The 23,573-nt window shown below is 43.8% G+C and overlaps 2 protein-coding genes across 2 annotated transcripts in view; one reads left to right on the top strand and one right to left on the bottom strand.

Moving 5' to 3' along the window:
• Window positions 1–964: 964 nt before the first annotated feature.
• Window positions 965–23,573, bottom strand: part of LOC306937041 (phospholipid phosphatase-related protein type 5-like) — a gene marked incomplete at its 3' end in the record, with an annotated part of 63,301 nt that continues 40,692 nt past the window's right edge. The window contains exons 4-8 of the mRNA XM_079520715.1: window positions 6,956–7,076; window positions 6,429–6,679; window positions 4,902–5,078; window positions 4,027–4,186; window positions 965–1,146 (exon numbers count right to left, since the gene is read on the bottom strand). Of these exons, the coding sequence (XP_079376841.1) occupies window positions 965–1,146; window positions 4,027–4,186; window positions 4,902–5,078; window positions 6,429–6,679; window positions 6,956–7,076 (891 nt within the window). The remainder of the gene's footprint in view (window positions 1,147–4,026; window positions 4,187–4,901; window positions 5,079–6,428; window positions 6,680–6,955; window positions 7,077–23,573) is intronic.
• LOC306936226 (E3 ubiquitin-protein ligase TRIM39-like) lies at window positions 17,241–23,420 on the top strand (the record flags this gene model as incomplete). Its single annotated transcript, XM_079519719.1, has 2 exons — window positions 17,241–18,161; window positions 22,320–23,420. 2 exons carry the CDS (start codon window positions 17,241–17,243, stop codon window positions 23,418–23,420), a joined length of 2,022 nt encoding a protein of 673 aa, XP_079375845.1.

Here is a 23,573-nt window from a genome sequence, read left to right as displayed (position 1 = left end):
GATGCAAGCTCATTCAGCGCGTCTGTGCTTTCATCCTGCTAGTCCGCCGACTGATGTGAACCACATCCTTTGATCCTAGTCGACCCCAAGCAGAGCTGACTGGAGCCCCGCTACTCGCCCTGCGTGTGTGAGTGTGCGTGCGAGCGTCCGTGCAAGTGTGTGTGCGTGCGTGAAAGATTCCGAGTTCATGTTCGTGTAATGTGAAAGAAACGCATGTCGTGTCATTCTATGTTGCGTGTCGATTAATAATAATACCATCCTCTCCACTGGTCCGAGATGGCGGCCCTTTTTTTACAGCACAAACTCTGCGATGCGGAGGTGATGTCGCCACGGCCGGCTCCCTCTCTCTCTCTCCGGGAGAAGAGCGTAAACCAGACTGCTGCTTTTGTCCCATAGCATAGCGTGCCGTTGAAGATATTGTGACAGCAATACGTTGGACAAAAAGGAATAGTCACAGAACAAAGAGAAGAACAAAGAGTAGCGACAAAAAAGTGGATAGAAAAACACGGACCTACTGCACCTACAGCACCACTGTAGGGAATGTTCACAGAAAGCCTGAGTTATACTTGGTTTGGACCCAAAATAGCTGATTTACACGTTCTGTAAACTTGAACTTGTAAACGTGTAACTTGTACATCTTGAACTTGTCAAATCTGCTATTTCCGCAACTAAGTATAAATCACTCGTAGCAGTGTAGGGAAGGTTCGCCTTACACTGTAGGGACAGCTCCACTTTTGGGAGCTTGTCGAAGTCACTACCCTTTCCTGGGACAGTCCCAGTAAAGAGAGATAAGTCTCTTTTTTTGTTGATTCCTATCGGTTCCCCGCAGATGTTGGGATTTAGGAGAGGTACAAGGGACTGTGTGTGTGTGTGTGTGTGTGTGTGTGTGTGTGTGTGTGTGTGTGTGTGTGTGTGTGTGTGTGTGTGTGTGTGTGTGTGTGTGTGTGTGTGTCGAAGTCGAGGTCTAGACCTGTGTGGAATACGAGCGGTGGAGCGTGGCGTTCCGTCCGGACGGGTGGGCCGCGCACCGCGGCGAGTGCTGCTGCTGATACTGCTGCTGCTCGCCCCGCAGATCTAGACTCGACTGGAAATGATGGAGCGAGACGGTATGAGGACATCTGGGGCTGCGGGGGGGAACCGATAGGGCTGAGGGTCATGTGATCTCTGTGAACGGAGATCCGCGCGGAGTCTGCTGCGGACAGAGAGGAGTGAAGAAGAAAAGAAAAGAAAAGAAAATAATAACAGAGAGAAAGAGAGATAGAAAGAGAAGGAAGGAAGGCGAGATAAAGAGAGTGAGAGAGAGAGAGAGAGAGAGAGAGAGAGAGGAGGAGTCGGGGGAAAAAAGGGTATAAAGGAGAAAAGTGAAGAACGAATAATCAAGAGAGATGTCCCGAAGAGGTGGGAGGGGGGAAGGCGACAAAAACGATGAGAACGGAGAGATAGATGTAATACGTGTGCGACGAAGAAACAGAAAAATTAAGGAAAAGGGGTGGGGGGGGACATGGAAAGAAGAGCATGAGCACATGAGAGTGGCGGGCTGGTCCCCCAGTTTCGGGTGGGTTGGGTTTAATAGTCAGTTAGAATGGTTGGACATAGGCATTGTAAGGCGGGGCAGAGGCGTGGAGTGACGGATGCTGAGTGGAGAGAGTGAGGAAGAAAGCGAAAAGGGAAGGACAGATCGAGAGGAGGAGGAGGAGGAGAGGCGAGACGGGAGACAGAGGGGGGGGGAAGAGAGCCGTCAAGGGGAGGGTTAGTGAGGGAGACAGACCAGACAAGGACACCAAGGCATTTCATACACGTGTAACATACAGTAGGCCTGTCACAATTATTACAGTATCGCCAAATCGCAATTATTTGAGATAACCGTCTATCGTTTCCATGTTGAAAAATGCCCATACATTCAAAATAGCAGAGATAGCAGATCTGCTATTTCCGTTATTTTGTCCATTTTTTGGAAAGAAAAAAATGTATACACATTATTGAATGTGTCAGTGATTTCTTTGCCTTTTTGGCTTCATAATCATAAATGGCACAGGACAAATAGTTTAAATATACAAACAGAAATACAAATTTTAACGCTCCAATGTTCAATGCAAAAAACACGATTAAATCGTTAATCGCAATCATTTGTGTAATGGTTAACTTAAATGTGAAATCATGACAGCCCTACACGTGTATATAAATGCAAGCAGAATGGTTAACATCCGCACCCCAATCACCCACTGCATTCTTCCAGAAAAGTGTCTAAATGCCCCACTATAGTGGCATAGTTTTTGTGCTGCTGCTGGCGTAGTGATACTGGACACAAACAAATAATTCCATGCGACAGAGGGGTCAAAGTTGATCAAAAGTTGCTCTATATGGTAGAAATAGGTCAACATTATTATAACACTAGTTTTGTGGATTAATTTAAATTTAATGAATGGCCCCCAGACCCCCCAAATGACCGGAAACTATACTTCACCAAAACCAGACCAGAACTCCCACCACAGGAGGAATTCATATTAATTCATCTGAACTAACCCTATACGCACTTTCAACCTTTTTCTGACCTATTTCGGACATGTCGCAAATGGATCAACACTGTCAAAAATAGAGGAAAAAGCAGCTCTACTAGATCACAACATAATGCATTGCGACATGTTGGACTTTGAGCTTGTAGAACAGCTATTTTTGCTATTCATTGTATGATGAAATACAATATAGGGCTTGCATTGTAAATAAGACTAAAACAGTAATGCCCCACTACCAGCCCTTAGAGCAGTGCTTCTCACACTTCTATGTCTCAGGTCACCTCCGTATATAGTAACGTTTTCATGAAAATATGTAAATCTTCCCCCCTAAGATACAGTATGTGTCACGAGAAAAACTTGAGAGAATAATAATTTAATTTCCATTATGACAGATAGAAAATAACTTCACACTTGACATTTAACCACTTGAACCCCAGCATCCCTATTCTGGGGGGAACATTCCCCAAAAATAGCCGCTCTACAAGCTTGCATATCGGCTATGGTTGGTGAAGAGTTGGTGTCGATGGAAAAATAACTTTTCTGCAAGTGCAGTGGTTGCAGTGCAACTCAGGTTGTTTTATTAGGCATACTGTAGATGGTCTAAGTGGTTTAACTGAAGTGATATTGATGTATTCCAAATATTACCAAAGTATTCTGAGGCACCCCTGGACTCGCGTCACGGCACCCTAGGGTTCCACAGCACCCACTTTGAGTACCACTGCCTTAGAGGCTGTTCTGCTCCTTATACCAGCAGCTTTCTATTAAACAGCAGTTTTTCTCTGGGATGATAAATTTACACCTGGAGCGTGCCAGCTATACCATTGAGTCATTTTTAAGAGGTAAGTAACCCTCCCCAATTACAGACATGCGTGTGGCTTTTTAGTGAGCGAGAAGAAGCGTTCCCACCCCAGAGTAAGCACACATTTATCCTGGGATTTATTTTACATTATCACTGTGCATGTTTCTGCTGTTATCAGCCAAAGACAGGGCGTTATGGGGGCATCGAGTCACTGTGTGGAGGGGGGAGGTGCTTAGGGCCTTGGGCATGCAGGACAGGTGAAAGGACATTTGTCTTTACATGGGGACACAGAAAACAGGATGGAGACAAGGACGGGACAGTGCCTGTCTACTAGTGTCCCCACCAGTGTTGCATTGGTCATTGCGCGCAGTGCCATGCCAACATAGTTTACAAAGGCTGCCGCGTGCCGCGTGTATTAACATACTGTAGGAATGAGCCTAGATACATAAATGGTCCTTTGTGTGACCTGTAGTGTAGGTGTTACACGACGTGCGTGTGACGTCTTTAAAGTATAGCATCTCACCAGGGACAGGTTCACCAATGCAACAGTGGTCCCCACCCAAAAAATGTCTTTATCTTTACTTAAAAAGCAAAGGTATTAATACCGCAACGTAGAAATACTCTGTTACAAGTAGACGGAAATACTCCAGTGAAGTAAACATACCTCAAATTTGTATTTTAATACGATTAATTAATAATGTAATTGTAGGCCACCAGCCCGCCCCCTTACCTGAGGCCCACTTAACTTTTCGAGTGGACTCTCCACACAGGGCAGCGTCACCATGGGCATGCCCAGCACGGACTCTGGGCGATGTGGGCGCGCCGCGGGAGGCGGGGGCACCATCTGCTGGAAGTTGTTGATCACGCAGGTCACCTGGGAAAACGTTCAGAAAGAGACATGAGCCAACAGCTAACGTGAAAGAAGCAAAAGTGACCTCCCGTGTTGTGCACTGGTGTCACGCAACCAAAAATAGCAGATCTAGTGTTGTGAGCTATTTCCACCTGTCGTTTTACTATCAAGACATGCACAGAATAAGGACACTATGGGTGGTTAAAAATGTGGTAAAAACGGATGCATCCCAGACAGAGGCTCTTTGCATTTTAACAAGGTTCTTCTTAAAAAAACAAAAAGTCACGATTTGATACCCGAATAGCAACAGTTGACGGACAGGACACTACTAGTGTGGTCCATTTTCTATTATTATCTTTACAAACATTGTAAAGATCATAACGGCATTTCACTTTGTCATGTAATATATGGTGAGCAGTAAAGGGTGCGAGGGAATGTGGGTGTTGAGTGCTTTTTTTTGTAGGCCTAGAATAAAAACAATATACACAGTATATTGCGTTACTTATCCTACATTTTGGAATCTTTTGTTTAGACCAAAAAATGAACGCATCCCCCAAATCCCTCTTATCCTTCACCAGACACCGCCGTCCCTTTCCTGTGACAGTAACAGTGGTGGGATTGGGGCTTGTTTGTTAGTGTGCGCCTCGACGGAGCGGCGCGGTAGTATCTGCTATCTGTGTGCCGGTTATGGTGGGCCAAATGGTCCAGCCCTGGACCCCATCCTCTCTTATAGTCTCACCAGGAACACGGCGATAGAGCCGCCGGTGAAGAAGCCGGCGAGGACGTCCGACCAGTGGTTGCGGTACTCGGCCACTCTGACCACGCCCACCAGCATGGCGAGACACAGCAGGGTGAGGCTGACCGTGGGCTTGGTCAGCCTCGTGCCTTTGGTCCGGAACACCAGAGTCACGTACATCTGAGGACACACACACACACACACACACACACACACACACACACACACACACACACACACACACACACACACACACACACACACACACACACACACACACACACACACACACACACACACACACACACACACACACACACACACACACACACACACACACACACACACACACACACACACAGGGCTGTGTCACGATTATGACATTTTACTTTGACGATGAATTGTCACTCAAATAATTGTGATTAAAGGACCACTTCACCACTTTTCAACCTACCTTCATATATTTGGTCCTCACTAATGTTCATGATAAAATGCCACAATTGTTTTCTACTCAATTTGTGTCTCATAGGAGGGCTGTGGGCAGTTCAGAAACCTGTCCACCAGCGACATCATCGATTGGGAATGCAAGCTAATAGAAACTGCAGACTTTCTATTCCTGAAAAGTTGCAATGCGATAATGGAAGCCATCGTGTATAAAATGGAAGATCTATGCATTCAACAGCACGTAATTTAAAGGATTTACACTACCATGCTTCAAATAGAACCACTAAACAGGACCAACACAGAAAACTCCTCAGTGTTAAATGAAATCTCAGAGTGTAGAAACAGAACCAAATGGACGTGTAAGAAAGAGTCAATTTAGTTCCAGTTTTGCCTAAGACAATGACCTCACATTTGGCATGTAAGTGATGTTTGGATATCCTACCCTGCTGAGAATGCTCTGATGCTGCCTTCAAAATGTGCACCTAGGCAGCATTCTATGCTAACTTAACCTATATAAACCGGGAAAGCATCTGTGTAAGTTTTGCGTTGGCTATTCAAAAATAGCAGATAAGCTCACAGCTTGTACATCTGCTATTTTTTAACATATTTTTAAAATCGTGACGAGATTTGTAGTACAGACCCAGTCTGAATGGGTTGTTAATGGGAGAGACCTTGACTCATTAACATTCCATTTGGACCCCCAGCCCCCAAGTCTCTCTCTTTCTAAACCAGTTGTTCCCAAACTTAACGTTTGCACGGGACTCAAAATAGTGAAAATAGTAGACCTACAAGCTCACAACGTGGTGCAAAATTTTACAAAAAATATTTATGGAAATTATTGAAATTTTAAATTTTATTTATGAAATACTTTTGGAAAATGTAGCTCGTTTTTAAATTATGAAAAGTTAAGATTTAAAAAAAATATATTTTGAATTATACCATATATAGATTTTTTTTTATGTAGGATACAAAAAATATAAATTGGTCCAAATATGGGTCCCGTCGACCCACTGTTTGGGAAACAGTGTTAAACCAACTCAACGACCGAAGCGGACCTCATCTCCTCCATAAGCCCCAGACGTTTACCACGGTGTAGACGGCAGAGTAGACGCTGAGCGCCGCGTCCTTGGAGGGGAAGGACTTGCGGGCGGACATGACGACCAGGGGGTTCCCGGTGCAGGCGCGGCGCTCCGTGATGTACTGCATGGTGGACTGGCAGCCCAGCGCCGTGTAGTTGGGCCGGCACGCCGACAGGAAGTGAGGCGTCTGGTTGCCCGTCACCACCTGGCCCGCGTTGGCGAAGATGGTCGTCGTGAAGAGGCCAAAGGCGTACACACCTGGAGGAGGGAGGGAGAGGCGATTATGAAGTTTTTCAAGGTTTGGTTTTATCACTTCTTCTTGTTGTCGTTTTGTTTTGAAGTGAGCAAATTGGAAACAAGAAATTATTAAATAGTAATAATGTGTCAGGTGAAAGGCGCTGTACCCCGATTTGTATTATTATTTTAGTAACGTGTATGTTTCTGTGTCACAACCTCGCGGCCGCCCTAGTGGGATTGTGACACACACACACACACACACACACAGTACGTCATGGAGTCAGTGATTGTGTTTACCCAGGAATCGTATGATGCGTCTGAGCAGAGGGTTGAAGTAACAGCAGTCGGCCGTGACGATGGTCCTCTCCTGTGTCTCCTCTGCCTTGGTGAAGAATGCACACAGCTCTCCCACCAGGATCTGCACACAGCCACGACACAACACAACACAAGACAACACAGCTTATTGCTCTTTCTGTTAACAGTATCAGCTTTCTTTCTTTTTTTAATGATTTTTTTGTGGTATTCGCCTTTATTTTATATTTTTTATGAAGGGACAGACAGTAGGCTGACAGGAAATGGGGAGAGAGATGGGGGGAAGACATGCAGTAAAGGCCGTCGGGATCGGGAGTCGAACCCGCGGCACACTGCCAGACTGGATTACCAGCCAAGGTGCCTGGACCACTGAGCTGTTGTTGTATCAAGTCAAGTTTAGCAAAAACAACCCAAAGTGCTTCCCTGACCCAAAGTGCTTAATAACACATGTCACAGGTCACTAGTGGCCAGTGGTGTAAAGTAACCAATAGTACAACCACGCAAGCACGTATAGGCCTACTTCTACTCCACTACATCTCAGAGGCAAATGTACGTTCCACTCCACTATAATTATTTTACAGCTTTAGTATGATATCCCATTTACAAAATGTGTCACTCACCACTGATTTAAACAAATATTAATTGTATCGCACGTTTCAATAACCAGGCCATTCAAGGCAAAAAAAAATGTTACAGTATTAAAGAGAACAGCAAATACGTATGTCGCAAGATACGAGAAAAATAATGGAAAAATTGGAGAATATTTACAGTGGAGCACAAGAGAAAAATCAATAACACGGCAATAAAACAGAAAGTCTCAGGTTTTATTGAAAAGAACTGAGAGTTGCAGACCTGCAGTTTTCTGGAAGTTTGTTCCAGGTATGTGAGCAATACAAATTGAACACTGCTTCTCAATTTTAATGCTTCTCAATTTTAACAAATGGAGAATAATAGTTTGTGAATACACAAACTAGAAAGACTGCAGGCAGTACAGTGCATGCAGTATACTTCCGTATACTACTACCTATGCAATTGTTAAGAGATTCCATTTCCACATGTCAGGATAGCTCGGCGCTACTTTTTCGGTAACATGTCATTGTTCCAACCTCCCGTTTCTTAACCAGCCACATAGGTTGCTAAAGGCTCATTCATAGTCTGGATTTTCGGTGGTTAGGTGACCACCGAACTACAACATGACGTCACGAGCCGCGGTGAAGAGCAAACCGCCGCCACCGCTCCAGCCCTTCTCTCTGTTTTTACTCCTCACCGCTCAACGTTATTTCAGCTCCGGTGGTCAGCTCACCACCGGAGCGGTGGTCACCTCACCACCGAAAATCCAGACTATGAATGAGCCTTAACCCTAACCTTAGTCCACGGGCCACGTAGGTTGGACTAACAGGATGTTGGTGCTTGAGACTCATTTCATGGAGTTTCGTGGACTTGAACAGTAATTATATGCATTTCTGTGAGAAGCCACGCACCCTTGTGGGCAATCAATTTGAAAATTGAAACAATTCTTCATTGTCCCACGACAGACCTTTCCACAAGGTTTTATGCAAATGCCGTTGTTATCAGACAAGCGATAATCCCTGTCTAACTTGGCAAAGTTAATTAAAAGAAACAGGTCACCATAACTTAATGAAGCTCAAGAGCTGATTGATTTCCTTTGTGGCCTGTTGGTGCACAACTGCACATACATTATCCTGTAGGCTCATATAGTGCAGCAACCACGGTGGAAAGTAATAAGTACATTTGCTCAAGTAATGTACTTAAGTAACATTTTTAGGTACTTTTACTTTACTGGAGAATTTTCTTATTTTCGATAATTCTACTTCTACTCCATTACATCTCAGAGACAAAAAATAAACTAAGTTTTAAAAATAAACTCTAGTTTTAATAATGCCCACTTTAGCCATAGTTTATACATTTGTTTTATTTGAAAACAAAGCATAATGAGTACTCGTTGGGAAAACTCCCATTCAGGAGGACAGGGTTCGAGTCACTTATTATCTCAAATGGTTTCTACCAGCTTCATAGGAGAAGCATTAGCTATGTGATGACACTGGCAGCTCGTCTACAGCATAACTAGCTATTTTGACGCCGTTGTCCAAACCAATCTAATGCATGCCTTCATCACTGTAGGTTTTCCCTTTGTTAACAACAGCGCTATCGACCGTGACAGAGATGCAAACTCAACGCTTTCCTGACATTCATCGATGTGATTAAAAACAGCCATTACTGGTGTGATGAGAGTGTAATATTTCACTGCTCTTGTTGGTAAAGTGTGTTGCGTAGAGGCCATCGGAAGGTTGGTGAGGTGTGTTGCGTAGAGGGCCGTCAGCAGGTAATTGCGTTCCACTTACACACTGTGATACCATGTGTAAATGTAGATCATTTGTTTTTTTTTATTGATCTCTCTGTGATTCTGTGCATGTAGATAGATGAGGGTGGACTGGCTATAAACTGCACCTGGTTGGCGAGGTATACAACAGCCATGCCCTATTTCATGTTTATTTCCTGTGTATTTGTAGTATCGTTGGCAGTGCATTGCGGTGACTTCACACAGCTGCTCTGTGCTCTGGTATGGGTGCCCGTGGCTCTCCAACACACCAGCTGAAATTACTTTGGCAGGATGAGCTTCTTGATAAGCAGCTAGCTACTAGCTATAGGGTATGAAAAGTGTGACAGTGCATGTGACATTCCGACAGACGGGCACTTATGGTGCCATACCATTTCATCATCGTGTGGGGACCAAATGTCCCCAGTCCCCACAAGTAGCCTATGGTATTCTATAAGTACAGAAATAAGACAACTGTGAGGACAATTTTCCTGGTTCTCACAAGCACAGGTTTACAATAAGAAAAAGATTCAGGTTGGGGTTAGGACAATTAGAGGCTAAGTTTAGGGGTTGGAATTAGAGTTAAACATGATTATTTATACTTAGTTGTGTGCCAGTGTCATACACTGAAATATTGCTGATCTATAAGCTCTACGAGCGTGTAGGTCTGCTACTTTTTGGCTTTAGGCTTACAGTTTAAAAATGGCAGAATTTAAATACATTAAATGTATTTGTTGCGAGACACTCATAAGAAAAACAAATAAACATGAGCAAAACGCAACAACGTGACTGAGAAGAGTTTAACATGATGCTAGACATGTCGCTTCACTTAAAAGAAATCACCTTAAAACATTAAGGGACATTTGACTATCCAACAACTGACACTGACAACACGCCGGCTTAAGTGCTTGTGTATTAACTGCACATTACTCTAAAACGGCACTCAGATTTACAGTAGCAGCAGCTCGACGGAGGCTGGAACACAACGACAGCTTCCTGCCAATTGATTTGCAGTGAGGGATTCGCATTCAGAGAAGAGGTGAAGCTGAGTCTGCAGTTGTTGTTTTTCTCTTGCTTGTTTGCTGCCTGCTCACACCTACTGTATGTAAGGCTCATACAGGCTCTGTACTGTATGTCACCATGTAGTGTTTGTTTCCTGTTACTTTTATAGCTATTTTGTGCCTGCTTTTCAGGCTACCACATACAGCATGCTCTTACAGTGACTCATAACCGAGTTACAAGGACAAATTGAGGGATTTTCACTGTGTATGGTGGCTTCCGTTGAGTTGTGTTCAACAGGAATTTGTAGTGACATGTTGGCAAGAACATTGTCCTACAAGGTTAGTCGTGTCACTGGAAAATGCACAATAGTAGTAGTGTTGGTGAAAATCATGTACAAAAAAGAAAGCATATTCACAAAACAAATAATTTAGTTCCCAGTGTGAGAAAGTGAAAGATAAGAAGGTTACAGCACTTAAATGATTATTTATGTCTTGATGGTCATATAAGACTGGGGTTTCACTTCCATAGCAATGGAAATACTGTCCTTAAATGAGTGTGATCCAGTACAGTAGGCCTACAGTATACAGTACAGTACTATAGGCTATATACAGTACAGTACCAGGGACACTTCCAACTTAACTTAAGGACAGAGACAGGCAGCAATACTGAGAGATTAATTCTGCTTCTGTGATCCTGGCTTTATGGAATTAATAATCCCTTTGAGGAATGGGGGCCCTGCTGCCACCATCGTCCCATGGGGCCCTAGAAGAGTTACACATAATCCTCCACTTAGGAAGTGACTCCGTGGCCATGAGACCCAATGCAACGTTTGTGACAGGATTAGAACAGGTTACTCATGTGTGAAGCACAGACAGAGGAGCCAGGCTGTCACCAGCATCCCATTAGCTGTCATTATATATCCACGATGACACAAGAGAAAGCTACAGACATGTTTTCCGGTCACAATCACGCACATGTGGGTTACAGCAACATACCGTCTCTGTCGGGTGGAAACCTCATACGTCCAAAAACATTAGTACAGGATTCAAATTCGAAAGCATCAAAAGTAGCAGATCGGCAAGCTCAAAACGCGTCGCTTTGCGCCGTGTTTCGAGCCTGCAGATCTGCCACTGTTGATGCTTTTGTGTGATGCTTTAGTGTGATCAAGTAAGGCATTAATTTACGTTTCTGCCCGACAGCAGTGATATGGACCTCATGGAAGGACTGTCAACTGCAAGGTTAACCCTATTTTATGTAGTATGACCATGTCACTTGCCAAAAAAAATGTACCAACCAATGCGACTTTTGATGGTTTATTAAAAGACCTAGGATTTAGAATGTCAAATAAACCTGACCTACATCTTGTGTGTTAATCCTTTTTGACGGAAATGTAATTGCCCCAGAGAGTAGACTATACATAAAGAGTAGACCCAAATATACACAATGCAGACATATTGACATGAGCACACTGCCACTTACTGTACAGTAATAATGAATTGCATTTTTATAGCGCTTTTCCAAGTGCTCAAAGCGCTTTACAATGGTTCATTCATTCATACATTGGGAGGTGAAGCGGCGAACAGTCGACGCCAGCGTCCTCACTTCCCACATTCACACACCAATGGTGGCAAGCTCACACCGACCAACTCATTGGAGGCAATGTAGGGTTCAGTGTCTTGCCCAAGGACACTTCGACATGTGGACAGGAGAAGCCGGGATTCGAACCGCCGACCCAGGGATCATTGGACGACCTGCTCTACCTCCTGAGCCACTGCCACCCAGGAGGGTGGTAAACCATTCATGCCATCGCAATCTTGTGTAACTGCGTCATGTCTTATGCTTACATAGTCTTAGGGATAGCATGCTGAGAAGCCGTTTGCTTGTTGTTGTATTGTGGTCTCACGCTCTACAGAGATGGTTTATTCCGTCTTGAATAAACACTTAACCAATTTTTATAGGAAAGTAGGTTAGAGCTTTCTTCTCCCTCTCTCTCTCTCTGTTTGTAGCATTTCATTTCATGCTTTACACCATACCAAATCCGCTAAAATCCACCAAACAAGGGAAAAGAGGCTGTATACAGAGACCCAGTGTTGATATAACACATTGAGAAACGGACCTGTACACAGGAAAATCCTCAGTGTCATTTCATCCAATTGTAACAACCGAATGCCGAATGGGCCCATACACACGCCCAGTTAAATTCACTCAGGTTTAAAGTGTGGGCCTGTAATGTGTACTCTCACTCTCACCCCCCATGTCAAACATGCTTGCTCTCGCTCTCTCTCTCTCTCTCTCTCTCTCTCTCTCTCTCTCTCTCTCTCTCTCTCTCTCTCTCTCTCTCTCTCTCTCTCTCTCTCTCTCTCTCTCTCTCTCTCTCTCTCTCTCTCTCTCTCTCTCTCTCTCTCTCTCTCTCTCTCTCTCTCTCTCTTGACTCACTTTTCTTAGTCTGCTATAAGCTCTACTGCTGCCCGAGGCCCACATCTCTCTATTCCAGTGTCTACCTTAGAGTATATATTAATAGAGACGGCACCGGATTTCTCCTCCCATCCACTTGCATTAAATTGCTCAAAAGCGCATGAGGCGATTTCACTCCTCCTTTCGGGTAGGAACAGAGTGCATTCTGGGATGGATTGGACCCGAACACATGAACGCGCTGCCGTTGACTATCATTGCACGCGTTCACGTATGAAACAGCGCTCACGTGTCATCATGAATGTTCGCAATGATAGTCAATGGACCAGCGCGTTCATGTGTTTGGGTCAAAACTGCAATACCAAATTCCATTTCCATTTCGCCTCAGGGTTTCCATCTCTATTAATATATACTGTAAGGTGTCTACCCATTTTTGGCACGTAGATGTCAGACAGATAGACATTGACATCCATGGCTTAATTTATACTCGGTCGTATGACGTGTTAGGTGCCAAAAATAGCCAATGGGACCGAATGCTCTTTCAGCTCGATTATGAGCGAGAAATGCCTATCTCTTTAATAATAGTCAACATTTCTTTCACTGTTAATCTGTTAACCTATTCTAATATTTACAGTTTGACCTGGTCTATATGGTTGAGTATTTCAGTAGCACCATATGCTGGAAAGACAAACTCTGGCATTCATTCAATGTGAACCTACTGCCCTTCGTTCTTCACTTTTTGTTCAGTGGAGAGCTGGAAGTACTTGAGACAAGTGGCAGCAGTCATCAAACAGACATACTGTACAGAGGCAGAGAAGGGGGGAAAAAAAGGAAAACATTCAAAATGACTGTCTACACTACACTGTAAAGGTAAAAACAAGAAATGAGATTTGTCAGGTGAAAGAAGCGCTGTCTCCGTTGTGTTCTCCCCCCCATATTAGTCTGATATGGCCGTTGTTTGCGTTCGTTTCTGCAAAAAAAGTGTTTATTCAGTACAAATGGACCAGAAAGCCCAGAGTTAAATGAACACTCAGGATTTTACTGTGTGGGTCTAACAGTTCATCCAAATTGCAAAAACACTAGTTATGATGATGAGAGGACAAAACGATTCAAGAGTTTTATTTTTCACATGCATGATATGTGCAGTGATGGAGTCAAACGAAGAGGATGGATAAAAGAGAAAAACAACAAACATGGAGCAATGATGTGAGCAGGGGGGTGGGGTGGGGGGGGGATCTATTACAGCACCCTGTCGGTGGTCTAGATTCTAGAATGTTCTGCCTATTGACTATGACTCGCGGTTTACTTTCACGTCCATTTGGTTCCATTCGTACATGCTCAGAGTTGAACGAACACTCCACACCTTCTAGTGCAGCTAATGAGCTGACAGGCTGAGGAGCCTCATCACTTCTCGGCTGAAATGTGTTAATTGGGAAGCGTGACATGGGAACGTGTGAGGTGGAGTTGGAACAAGGAACAAACACACTCACGTACGTGCACACACACATGAGGTGACCTGGATTACACCAGCAGTGGTGGAACTGGAAAGTAACTGAATACATCCACTCAAGTACTGTACTTAAACATTTTGAGGTACTCTTACTCTACTTGAGTAGGTCAATTTTTCAAGACTTTATATACTTCTACTCAACTACATCTCAGAGTATTGTACTTCCAATTATGTGAAAACTGTAGTTACTTTGTAGATTCAAGATGTGTTCATCTAGTTTTTTTGGTTGGTTTGTTTTTAATCTTATACGTCTCCTGTATTTCATTATCTGTTGTTGCTACTAACACCTGCATCAATGGAGGTTTATCTTATCTAAGGCCAAATATGAAAGTTAAGTCATGTTAGACATAACTGGCTAGACAAACTTTTAAGATGAACACGCACACGCACGTCGCACACGCACGCACACGCACACGCACACACACACACACACACACACACACACACACACACACACACACACACACACACACACACACACACTGCTGCCAGAAAACTGTGGCAGCAGGGTGGTGGGCTCTGAGCCAACACTTCAAAGACTTGACTGATGACTTTACAAGCACCCTGCTGTTAGCTGACAGCGAGCGCTACAGTGCCCTCTGGTGGCCCTGGGAGGGACCTCTGGCCCTGACCCAAACACCAGTGCTTTGATATGACACATTACACACACCCCCATGCGTGTTCTCAACTACTATATCTCAATCTTGAAATGTATATGGTTCTGGAGTACACTCTTTGACTGTACTAGTGTGTGCCATGTCTCCCATGGCGTATGGGTGATAAGTTGCTGCTCTGCTCTCCAAGAGAGTTGGAGTTTAATTGCCTCCGACCGAGTCAACAGCAAAAATGGCGCGGCACTTTGCCAGGATAATTTTGGGGCTTCTACTCCTGCTGAAGAATTGGACTGGGTGACGGGTGTCATGATTTACTGGCCTGCATTAGCGCGTGCATGCACACACACACACACACACACACACACACACACACACACACACACACACACACACACACACACACACACACACACACACACACACACACACACACACACACACACACACACACACACACACACACACACACACACACACACACACACACACACACACACACACCTCTGTCAGGCTAGGTTAGGATAGCTTCTATAGCTGCTTGGAGCAATGGCCCATGCCATGACCCAGGCTAGGCCAGGCCAGTCTAGCCTGGCTAATAAGCCAGACTCAAATCACACTGTCGTGTGGTATTTGAGTCTGGAGATGCTGTGTATGGATCTTGTTTCCCGGGGGGCGGGTTCAAAATGTTTCTCTTTGACGCAATTGGTCAGAGCTACTGTCAGTCAAAGGTCTCAAGCATTGAACGTCACTGTACCAAAGCCCGCCCATATTGCATACCGTGTCCCGATTGGCCACACCAGTTCTCTGGTGTAGGAAATGGGCGTACAATTGAGCCTCTCCAGACCGTAATCCGCCGGCAGGCAATTTTTTTTTTGCCAACGGCTGATTCGGTCTGGCTTATTAGCCAGGCTAAGGCCAGTCTGCCAGGACAGCTTCAGCGGCCTGATGTAGATCGGTGAGTGACTGTGGTTGTGTGAGAGAGTTCACAGCACGGCACCACATATAGGTGAGTGACTGTGGTTGTGTGAGAGAGTTCACAGCACGGCACCACATATAGGATATCTCATGTTGTGAGGTGTGAGATTGTTATAAATTAACCAATGCATGAAATGCCTTCACATCGAGTGTGTCTGAGCACGCTCTCATTTGTGCAAGTATGATCATGTGCATCTGTTAAGCTTTTAAAGTTTCCGACACCTATGCATTATGTATAAGTAAACTGCTGATTAGATACGGAGCGGACAAACTTTATTGCTTAACCTCTCTGTATGATGTTTGTCACTCTGTCTGCAAACATACATGCTGCTATCTGCTGTTAGGTGTCCTTGCTTCTCTGGTACTGCATACGGTGAACAAGAAGCCTGGGAAGCGTGTTTACCACGATGGGGTCCCTCAGCTCTATATCGTCTCTCCTCTCAACAACCCTCACAACGAACTCTGATGTTACCAGAATATCTTGATGAACTTGTTTAACCTTATTGTTATCTGTGCACCTTATGCTATCTTCACATAAGGTTCTCACAAATATCCTCGTGACTGCCACGGAGGCGTTGCTGTATGTATAAATACTCTAGTCTGGTGTGAACAAACTTCAGAACATGTTGAACTCAGACACTTGTTTGGACTTCAGTCTGTTCCCGGTGCACACTGTATCTTTGCTGCTATTCTAAGACTTTGACAATCATCAACACTTTCTTGGGTTCACTCCTTTTCGCTTCCACACTGGGCTGTGCAGATATTAAAGGGCAGATAGCAGATACATCGCAACAGAGAGTCACACTTCCATCTACTTCTTGCGGCTGCAAACTTGTGCCACGTTCTACACCAGAATCCCATTTCGCAAAAATAGTGTTGAGCCTGAGAAACTATCATACGTTGAACATTGATTGTGTGTGTGTGTGTGTGCGTGCGTGCGTGCGTGCGTGCGTGCGTGCGTGCGTGCGTGCGTGCGTGTGTGTGTGTGCTGTATGTGTGCGTGTGTGTACTGTATGTGTGCGTGTGTGTGCTGTATGTGTGCGAGAGAGAGAGAGAGATAGAGAGAGAGAAAGAGAGAGAGAGAGAGAGAGAGAGAGAGAGAGAGAGTTAGATTTTGCAGCACTTCTGCCCCTTACGAGTTTTGTGGGAGGGTAACCAGGAAATTGCTTGTCATTCTTATCACTGACTACACACCCACACACACACACACACACACACACACACACACACACACCTTCCAGTGAGGGAGGGCAGACTGCATCTAGCTGACCCAGACAACTGTAGACAGCTGAATGGACTGTAACGCATACCAGGAGTGAAAGAAACCTTCAGGGAATATTCTAGAAGGGGGACTGTTACCATCCGACTGACTGACTTCCTGTATTGAGCAGAGTGATTGTAGCTTCCCTCAGAGGCAAAATGGCTTCCAAGCTGCCCTTTTCGGACGAGGATTTTTCCTGTACTGTGTGTCAAGGCATCTTTGAAGATCCTGTCATTCTGCCATGTAGCCACAGCTTCTGTAAAGAATGTCTGCAGGGATGGTGGAGAGAGAAGAAAATGAAGGAATGTCCACTTTGTAAGAAAACATCCCCAATGGTTGATCCGCCATGTAACCTGGCTCTGAAGAACCTGTGTGAGACCTTCAAGTTGGAGGCACAACGGAGACCTGCAAAACGTCAGAGAACATCATCAGGGTCTGAGGATCTCTGCAGTCTGCACGCTGAGAAACTCAAACTCTTCTGTTTGGTGGAATGTCAAGAGCCAGTGTGTGTTGTGTGTCTTCATTCAGAAAAACACGTAGACCACAGTTTCAGACCCATCGATGAAGTTGCACTGGATCACAAGAAGGAAGTGCAAACATTACTGAAGCCTTTACAGGAGAAACTGGAGGTCTTTAATAAAGTTAAAACAAACTATGATCAAGCAGCAGAACACATTGAGGTCCAGACCCAGCACACAGAGATGCAGATGAAGGAACAGTTTAAGAAGCTTCATCAGTTTCTAGAAAAGGAAGAGGAGGCTAGCATCAAAGCACTGAAGGAGGAAGAGCAGCAGAAGAGTAAGATGATGAAGGAGAAGATTAAGGGTCTGAACAGAGAGATATCAACCCTCTCAGACACAATCAGTACCATAGAGGAGGATCTGAAAGCTGAAGACATCTCATTCCTGCAGAACTACAAGACCACGATGGAAAGAGTCCAGGTCACACTGCAGGACCCACGGCCGGTCTCAGGAGCACTGATAGATGAGGCAAAACACCTGGACAACCTGACCTTCAGAGTCTGGAAGAAGATGAAGGACATTGTCTCCTCCTGTCATTCTGTTCGGAAAGAGTCAGCGGCTTCATGACAACGAAGAGAGGTTTAAGAGCAAAAAATAAAATAAAAAACTGATAAAAACAAAAGAACAAGACAAGTTACTATTTATGTGTGTAGGCATCTTATACTGTGCTTATGCTCATCGTATACTCATCAACCTCTATCAATCTGAGAACCCATCATCAAAAAAGAAAGGAAAAACAGTGCCCTCTTTTCCTTTGAATTTGTATTGATGGAGTAAACAGTCTGTCTCAAGAGACTATACACATGAATATATATTCATTACATATCCATATCCATATTGTATAGGAATCATACATATAGAGGCGTATCATTCTATATAAACAGGTGTATATTATATTAACCCTTTGACCTATGTATGCTTCAATTTGTTCTCTGACTGAGTGTATTCATGTGGTCCCAGCACTGTGTCCTTTGTGTGACATGTGGTTTTCATCTGAACCAGTACAGTGTTGCAACACCACAGATATTCTGATTACTCCCTCAAGATCAGAACTGGTTGGGTGGGGAATATGGTATGATGCTTTGTGCGGTACGATAACTTGTTGTCATGTCAAGTCGACCTTTTAGCAGTATCCAAATGTTCTGGCAGTATCCAAATGTTCTGGAAGGTTCTGAGAAAAGGATGACTAATGTGTTTTGGTAGAAACTTGGGAAAGGCTACGGAATATTCGTGTGCCGGCTCGGTATCGGTGATATTGTGAAATCATCTGTGTTGTGAAATCATCCTCTATATAATCTGAGGGCAGCCAAAGTGAAGGGAGCTAATATGCCAGACTAACAACCAAGGAACAAGTGCGACTCTACTTCTGTACGGTTCATCGGCTGCTTGCACAGCTATTCTTTTTGGATTCATCGTTGTACTTTACTTTTGGACTTATTCTCATTTTTTGTATTATCTTCAAATAAACCTTTTGATTAGACCTAATTGTTTTGCCTCATTATCTACTGGAAAATTGACATACATCAATAATATATTATAATGCTCTCACTTGTGCATCATGCACCTATAGGTATATACTACTAGCATTATGCGTATGCTTACTTTACTTACTGCAGCGATGCAACACGTTTTGAGCTTCAACTGTTAGATCTTCTATTTTTCCTGCAAAGCAACGGTTGTGTACATCTGAGGTTTCTACCTCACATCAACGACATGGTACTCGACCTTTGCCCTCACGGTCACTTACTGCATGTGTACGTGACTGATGTCTGTGTATGCTGAAACTAAGATCTATCCTGTTCCTAACCACATGACTGTTGTGCTTTCCATTAAATAACCTGTTAGTACAGAGAAAGCATCTGTGAGATTTTATACTTTGAGCTTTTACATTTTGTGACAATTTGTGCAAATCTTTGAATATATCTATTTTTAAAGCGAACATTTTTTACTCATATTTCTGTAGTGGCAGAAAATGTCAACATAGAGCCTAGAAACAGAAACTAGCAGGAACGGGCAGAGGCAGGAAATAATGAAAAGGAATCAGAGTACACTTGAGTAAAATACCGTACTCTGAGATTATGCGTGAGAAGACGTCAAGCACATTTGCACGTAGGCTAGAGCCTTATTCGCAGCCAACACAACAATGAGGAAAATAATGCTGCGAAAAAAGCAATACCAACACAACTTTCGCAGAATAAAAGTTAGTGTCAAATAACTTACAAGAAAAAGTACAGAAAATGGGAGAGACAAGGGGGGCTAATGAACCTAGTTGGAGAAGTTAGGCAACATTTGGCTACATCTTGTGGAAAAAATAGAAAGGGAGGCACGTCAACGAGTGAGGAAAATAAATAAGCCCTGGTGAAAATCAATTGTGGTTGTTGTATGTATCCTGTGCAGTGTGTGCACCTCCGGAGACTAGCATTGTGTGCCTTAAAACTGCTTCGCTGAAATCTCTTTTATGCATGTTAAATAAATAAATTACTATACCATGAAAGGGAAAGAGGGAGAGAAAGACCAGCGCAGAGCTGAGACAGAGGATGGGAGTGGAGTCCGTAGTGGATGTGGTGAGGAGAGGCAGACGTTTGGCGTTCGGCTAAAAAATACCACTGAATAGTCAAAACACCTACGTAACCTAATTTTTTGTATTCATGACGTGATCGAAATGCAGTGCGCCGCACAAAACATGTCAACATATCGAACACATTGTAGGTTGATATGCGCGGCCGGCACACCGCCAACATGTCACAGTCTTCTGCGGCGTGGAAATATTTCGAAATATCAGAGATATTGATACAATGTTTTAGCAGTCAGTCTGGAATTAATGTATGCAATGAATGCATGACATGAGCAATGGTACAGTAAAAATAGTGTTTTTTTTTTAAAAAGTGAAAGAAAACAAGATCTATAAATTAATATTAATCATATTCGGCTATTCGGAATTCGGTTTTCGGCCAATTGTTTCCTATATTCGGCATTTGGTTTAGGCCAAATATTTCCCTTTCGGTGCATCCCTAACTCATTTCAAATATGTGTGTTGCTGAACCCACGTGACTACCATGTACCCTTAATGGTATTCATGTCCTCACAGTTCTTTCCTGATTCACTGTATTTTTTGCTATTATTTTAATGTTGGTTTATGCTTTTGCTATTATTTTATTATATTATATTTATTATATGTTTTCGCTTTTTTTTTTCTTCAATGCTCTGTCAATCACTTTGAGCTGCAGTTAATATCATGAAAGGTACAACTAAAGTTTATCATTATTATTACTACTGTATACAACAAACCAGAACAGATTCAACTCATACACTTGTGTGACCTCAGTCTTTGCCACGATGCATCATTCTCTTGTGCTGCTATCATAGATCATAAGCCACGATGCATCGTTCTCTTGTGCTGCTATCATAGATCATAAGCCACGATGCATCGTTCTCTTGTGCTGCTATCATAGATCATAAGCCACGATGCATCGTTCTCTTGTGCTGCTATCATAGATCATAAGCCACGATGCATCGTTCTCTTGTGCTGCTATCATAGATCATAAGCCACGATGCATCATTCTCTTGTGCTGCTATCATAGATCATAAGCCACGATGCATCGTTCTCTTGTGCTGCTATCATAGATCATAAGCCACGATGGATCACTCTCTTGTGCTGCTATCATAGATCATAAGCCACGATACATCACTCTCTTGTGCTGCTATCATAGATCATAAGCCACGATGCATCGTTCTCTTGTGCTGCTATCATAGATCATAAACCACGATGCATCGTTCTCTTGTGCTGCTATCATAGATCATAAACCTAGCTTCTCAACGTCTCTCATCCGTGTCATTCTGGCACAGATAGGAATTTATCACAACAACTGCATGCATGGAGTTTTTATTCAAACACCCCCCCCCCCCCCCCCCCCCCCACAGTCCAACACACACACGTTATTGAGTCATTCCGCCACACGACAAAGTCCTCTGTGTTAATTGTGGGTAAATTCATTCAATTGATTTTTTTTGTATGAAGTTGCCACTTTGAATGTGTGTGTGTGTGTGTGTGTGTGTGTGTGTGTGTGTGTGTGTGTGTGTGTGTGTGTGTGTGTGTGTGTGTGTGTGTGTGTGTGTGTGTGTGTGCGCGCGTGCGGATGCGTGCATGTGTGTGTGTGTGAGCGAGCATGAGATGACTTTGCAACAGTTCTGTGGTTTGTCAAAGCTCCGCCCTTTACAAGTTTCATAGGAGGGAAACTATAGGTGCTTGTTATTATCACTGACTACGCACACAGACAGACATACAGACAGACAGACAGACAGACACACACCTTCCAGTGAGGGAGGACAGACTGCATCTAGCTGACCCAGACAACTAAACATACTGCTGCCAGCTGAATGGACTGTAACACATACCAGGATTCAAAGTGAAAGAAACCTTCAGGGAACATTCTAGAAGAAGGACTGTTACCATCTGACTGACTTCCTGTCTTGAGCAGAGTGATTGTAGCTTCACTCAGAGAAGAAATGGCGTCCAAGTTGCCTTTTTCAGACGAGGATTTTACCTGTCCTGTGTGTCAAGGCATCTTTAACGATCCTGTTATCCTGCCTGCATGTAGCCACAGCTTCTGTAAAGACTGTGTGCAGCGATGGTGGAGAGAGAGGGAAATTAAGGACTGTCCACTTTGTAAGAAAACTTCCTCAAATGTTGATCCGCCCTGTAACCTGGCTCTGAAGAGCCTGTGTGAGACGTTCAAAACTATCTGCAGTCTGCATGCTGAGGAGAAACTCAAACTCTTCTGTCAGGAATGTCAAGAGCCAGTGTGTGTTGTGTGTTCAGAAAAACACACCAACCACAGTTTCAGACCCATCGATGAAGCTGCGCTGTATCACAAGAAGGCTTTACAAGAGAAACTCATGGTCTTTAAGACATTTAAAACAACAGCAGAACACATTGAGGTCCAGACCCAGCACACAGAGATGAAGATGAAGGAACAGTTTAAGAAGCTTCATAAGTTTCTACAAGATGAAGAAAAGACCAGGATCAAAGCACTGAGGGAGGAATGTCAGCAGAAGAGTCAGATGATGAAGAAGATCAATATTGACGATCTGAACAACACAATCAGCAGCATAGAGGAGGAGCTGAGAGCTGAAGACATCTCATTCCTGAAGAACTACAAGACCACGATGTTAAGAGTCCAGCTCACACAGGAACCACAGCCAGTCTCAGGAGCACTGATAGACGTGGTGAAACACCTGGGAAACCTGTCCTTCAGTGTCTGGAACAAGATGAAGGACATTATCTCCTACACTCCTGTCATTCTGGACCCCAATACTGCCCATACAGAATACAAACTGTCTGATGATCTGACCAGTGTGAAATTCGGAAAGAGTCAGCGGCTTCCTGACAACCCAGAGAGGTTTGATAAGTTTGAATATGTCCTGGGTTCTGAGGGCTTTAACTCAGGGACTCACAGCTGGGATGTTGAGGTCGGACACAATGTAAACTGGATAGTGGGTGTGCTAGCAGATTCACATCAGCGGAAGGGAGACAAACGCGGTCAGTACTGGAGAATAAGGTTCTATAATGGTAAATATACAGCACGCTCCTCGTCAGGGTCAACCACTGATCTCTCATTGGAGCAGAACCTTCAAATGATCAGAGTCCAGCTGGACTGGGATGAAGGAAAGCTGTCTTTCTCTAATCCTGATACTAACACACACATACACACCTTCACACACACTTTCACTGACACACTCATTCCATACATTGATACTGGTCACATTGTGCCTGACGATATTACCAGGGAAGATCAATGTGACTCTGGGCCAATGTAGTTATGACGATGATGATAATGATGATGATGATGATGATAATGATGATGATGATGATGATGATGATAATGATGATAATGATGATAATGATGATGATGACGATGATGATAATGATGATGATGATGATGATAATTATGATAATGATGATAATGATGA

The sequence above is a fragment of the Electrona antarctica genome, assembly GCF_951216825.1.
Source record: "Electrona antarctica genome assembly, chromosome: 14".
NCBI classification, from domain to species: domain Eukaryota; kingdom Metazoa; phylum Chordata; class Actinopteri; order Myctophiformes; family Myctophidae; genus Electrona; species Electrona antarctica.
This window is presented reverse-complemented; position numbering and strand designations above follow the sequence as displayed.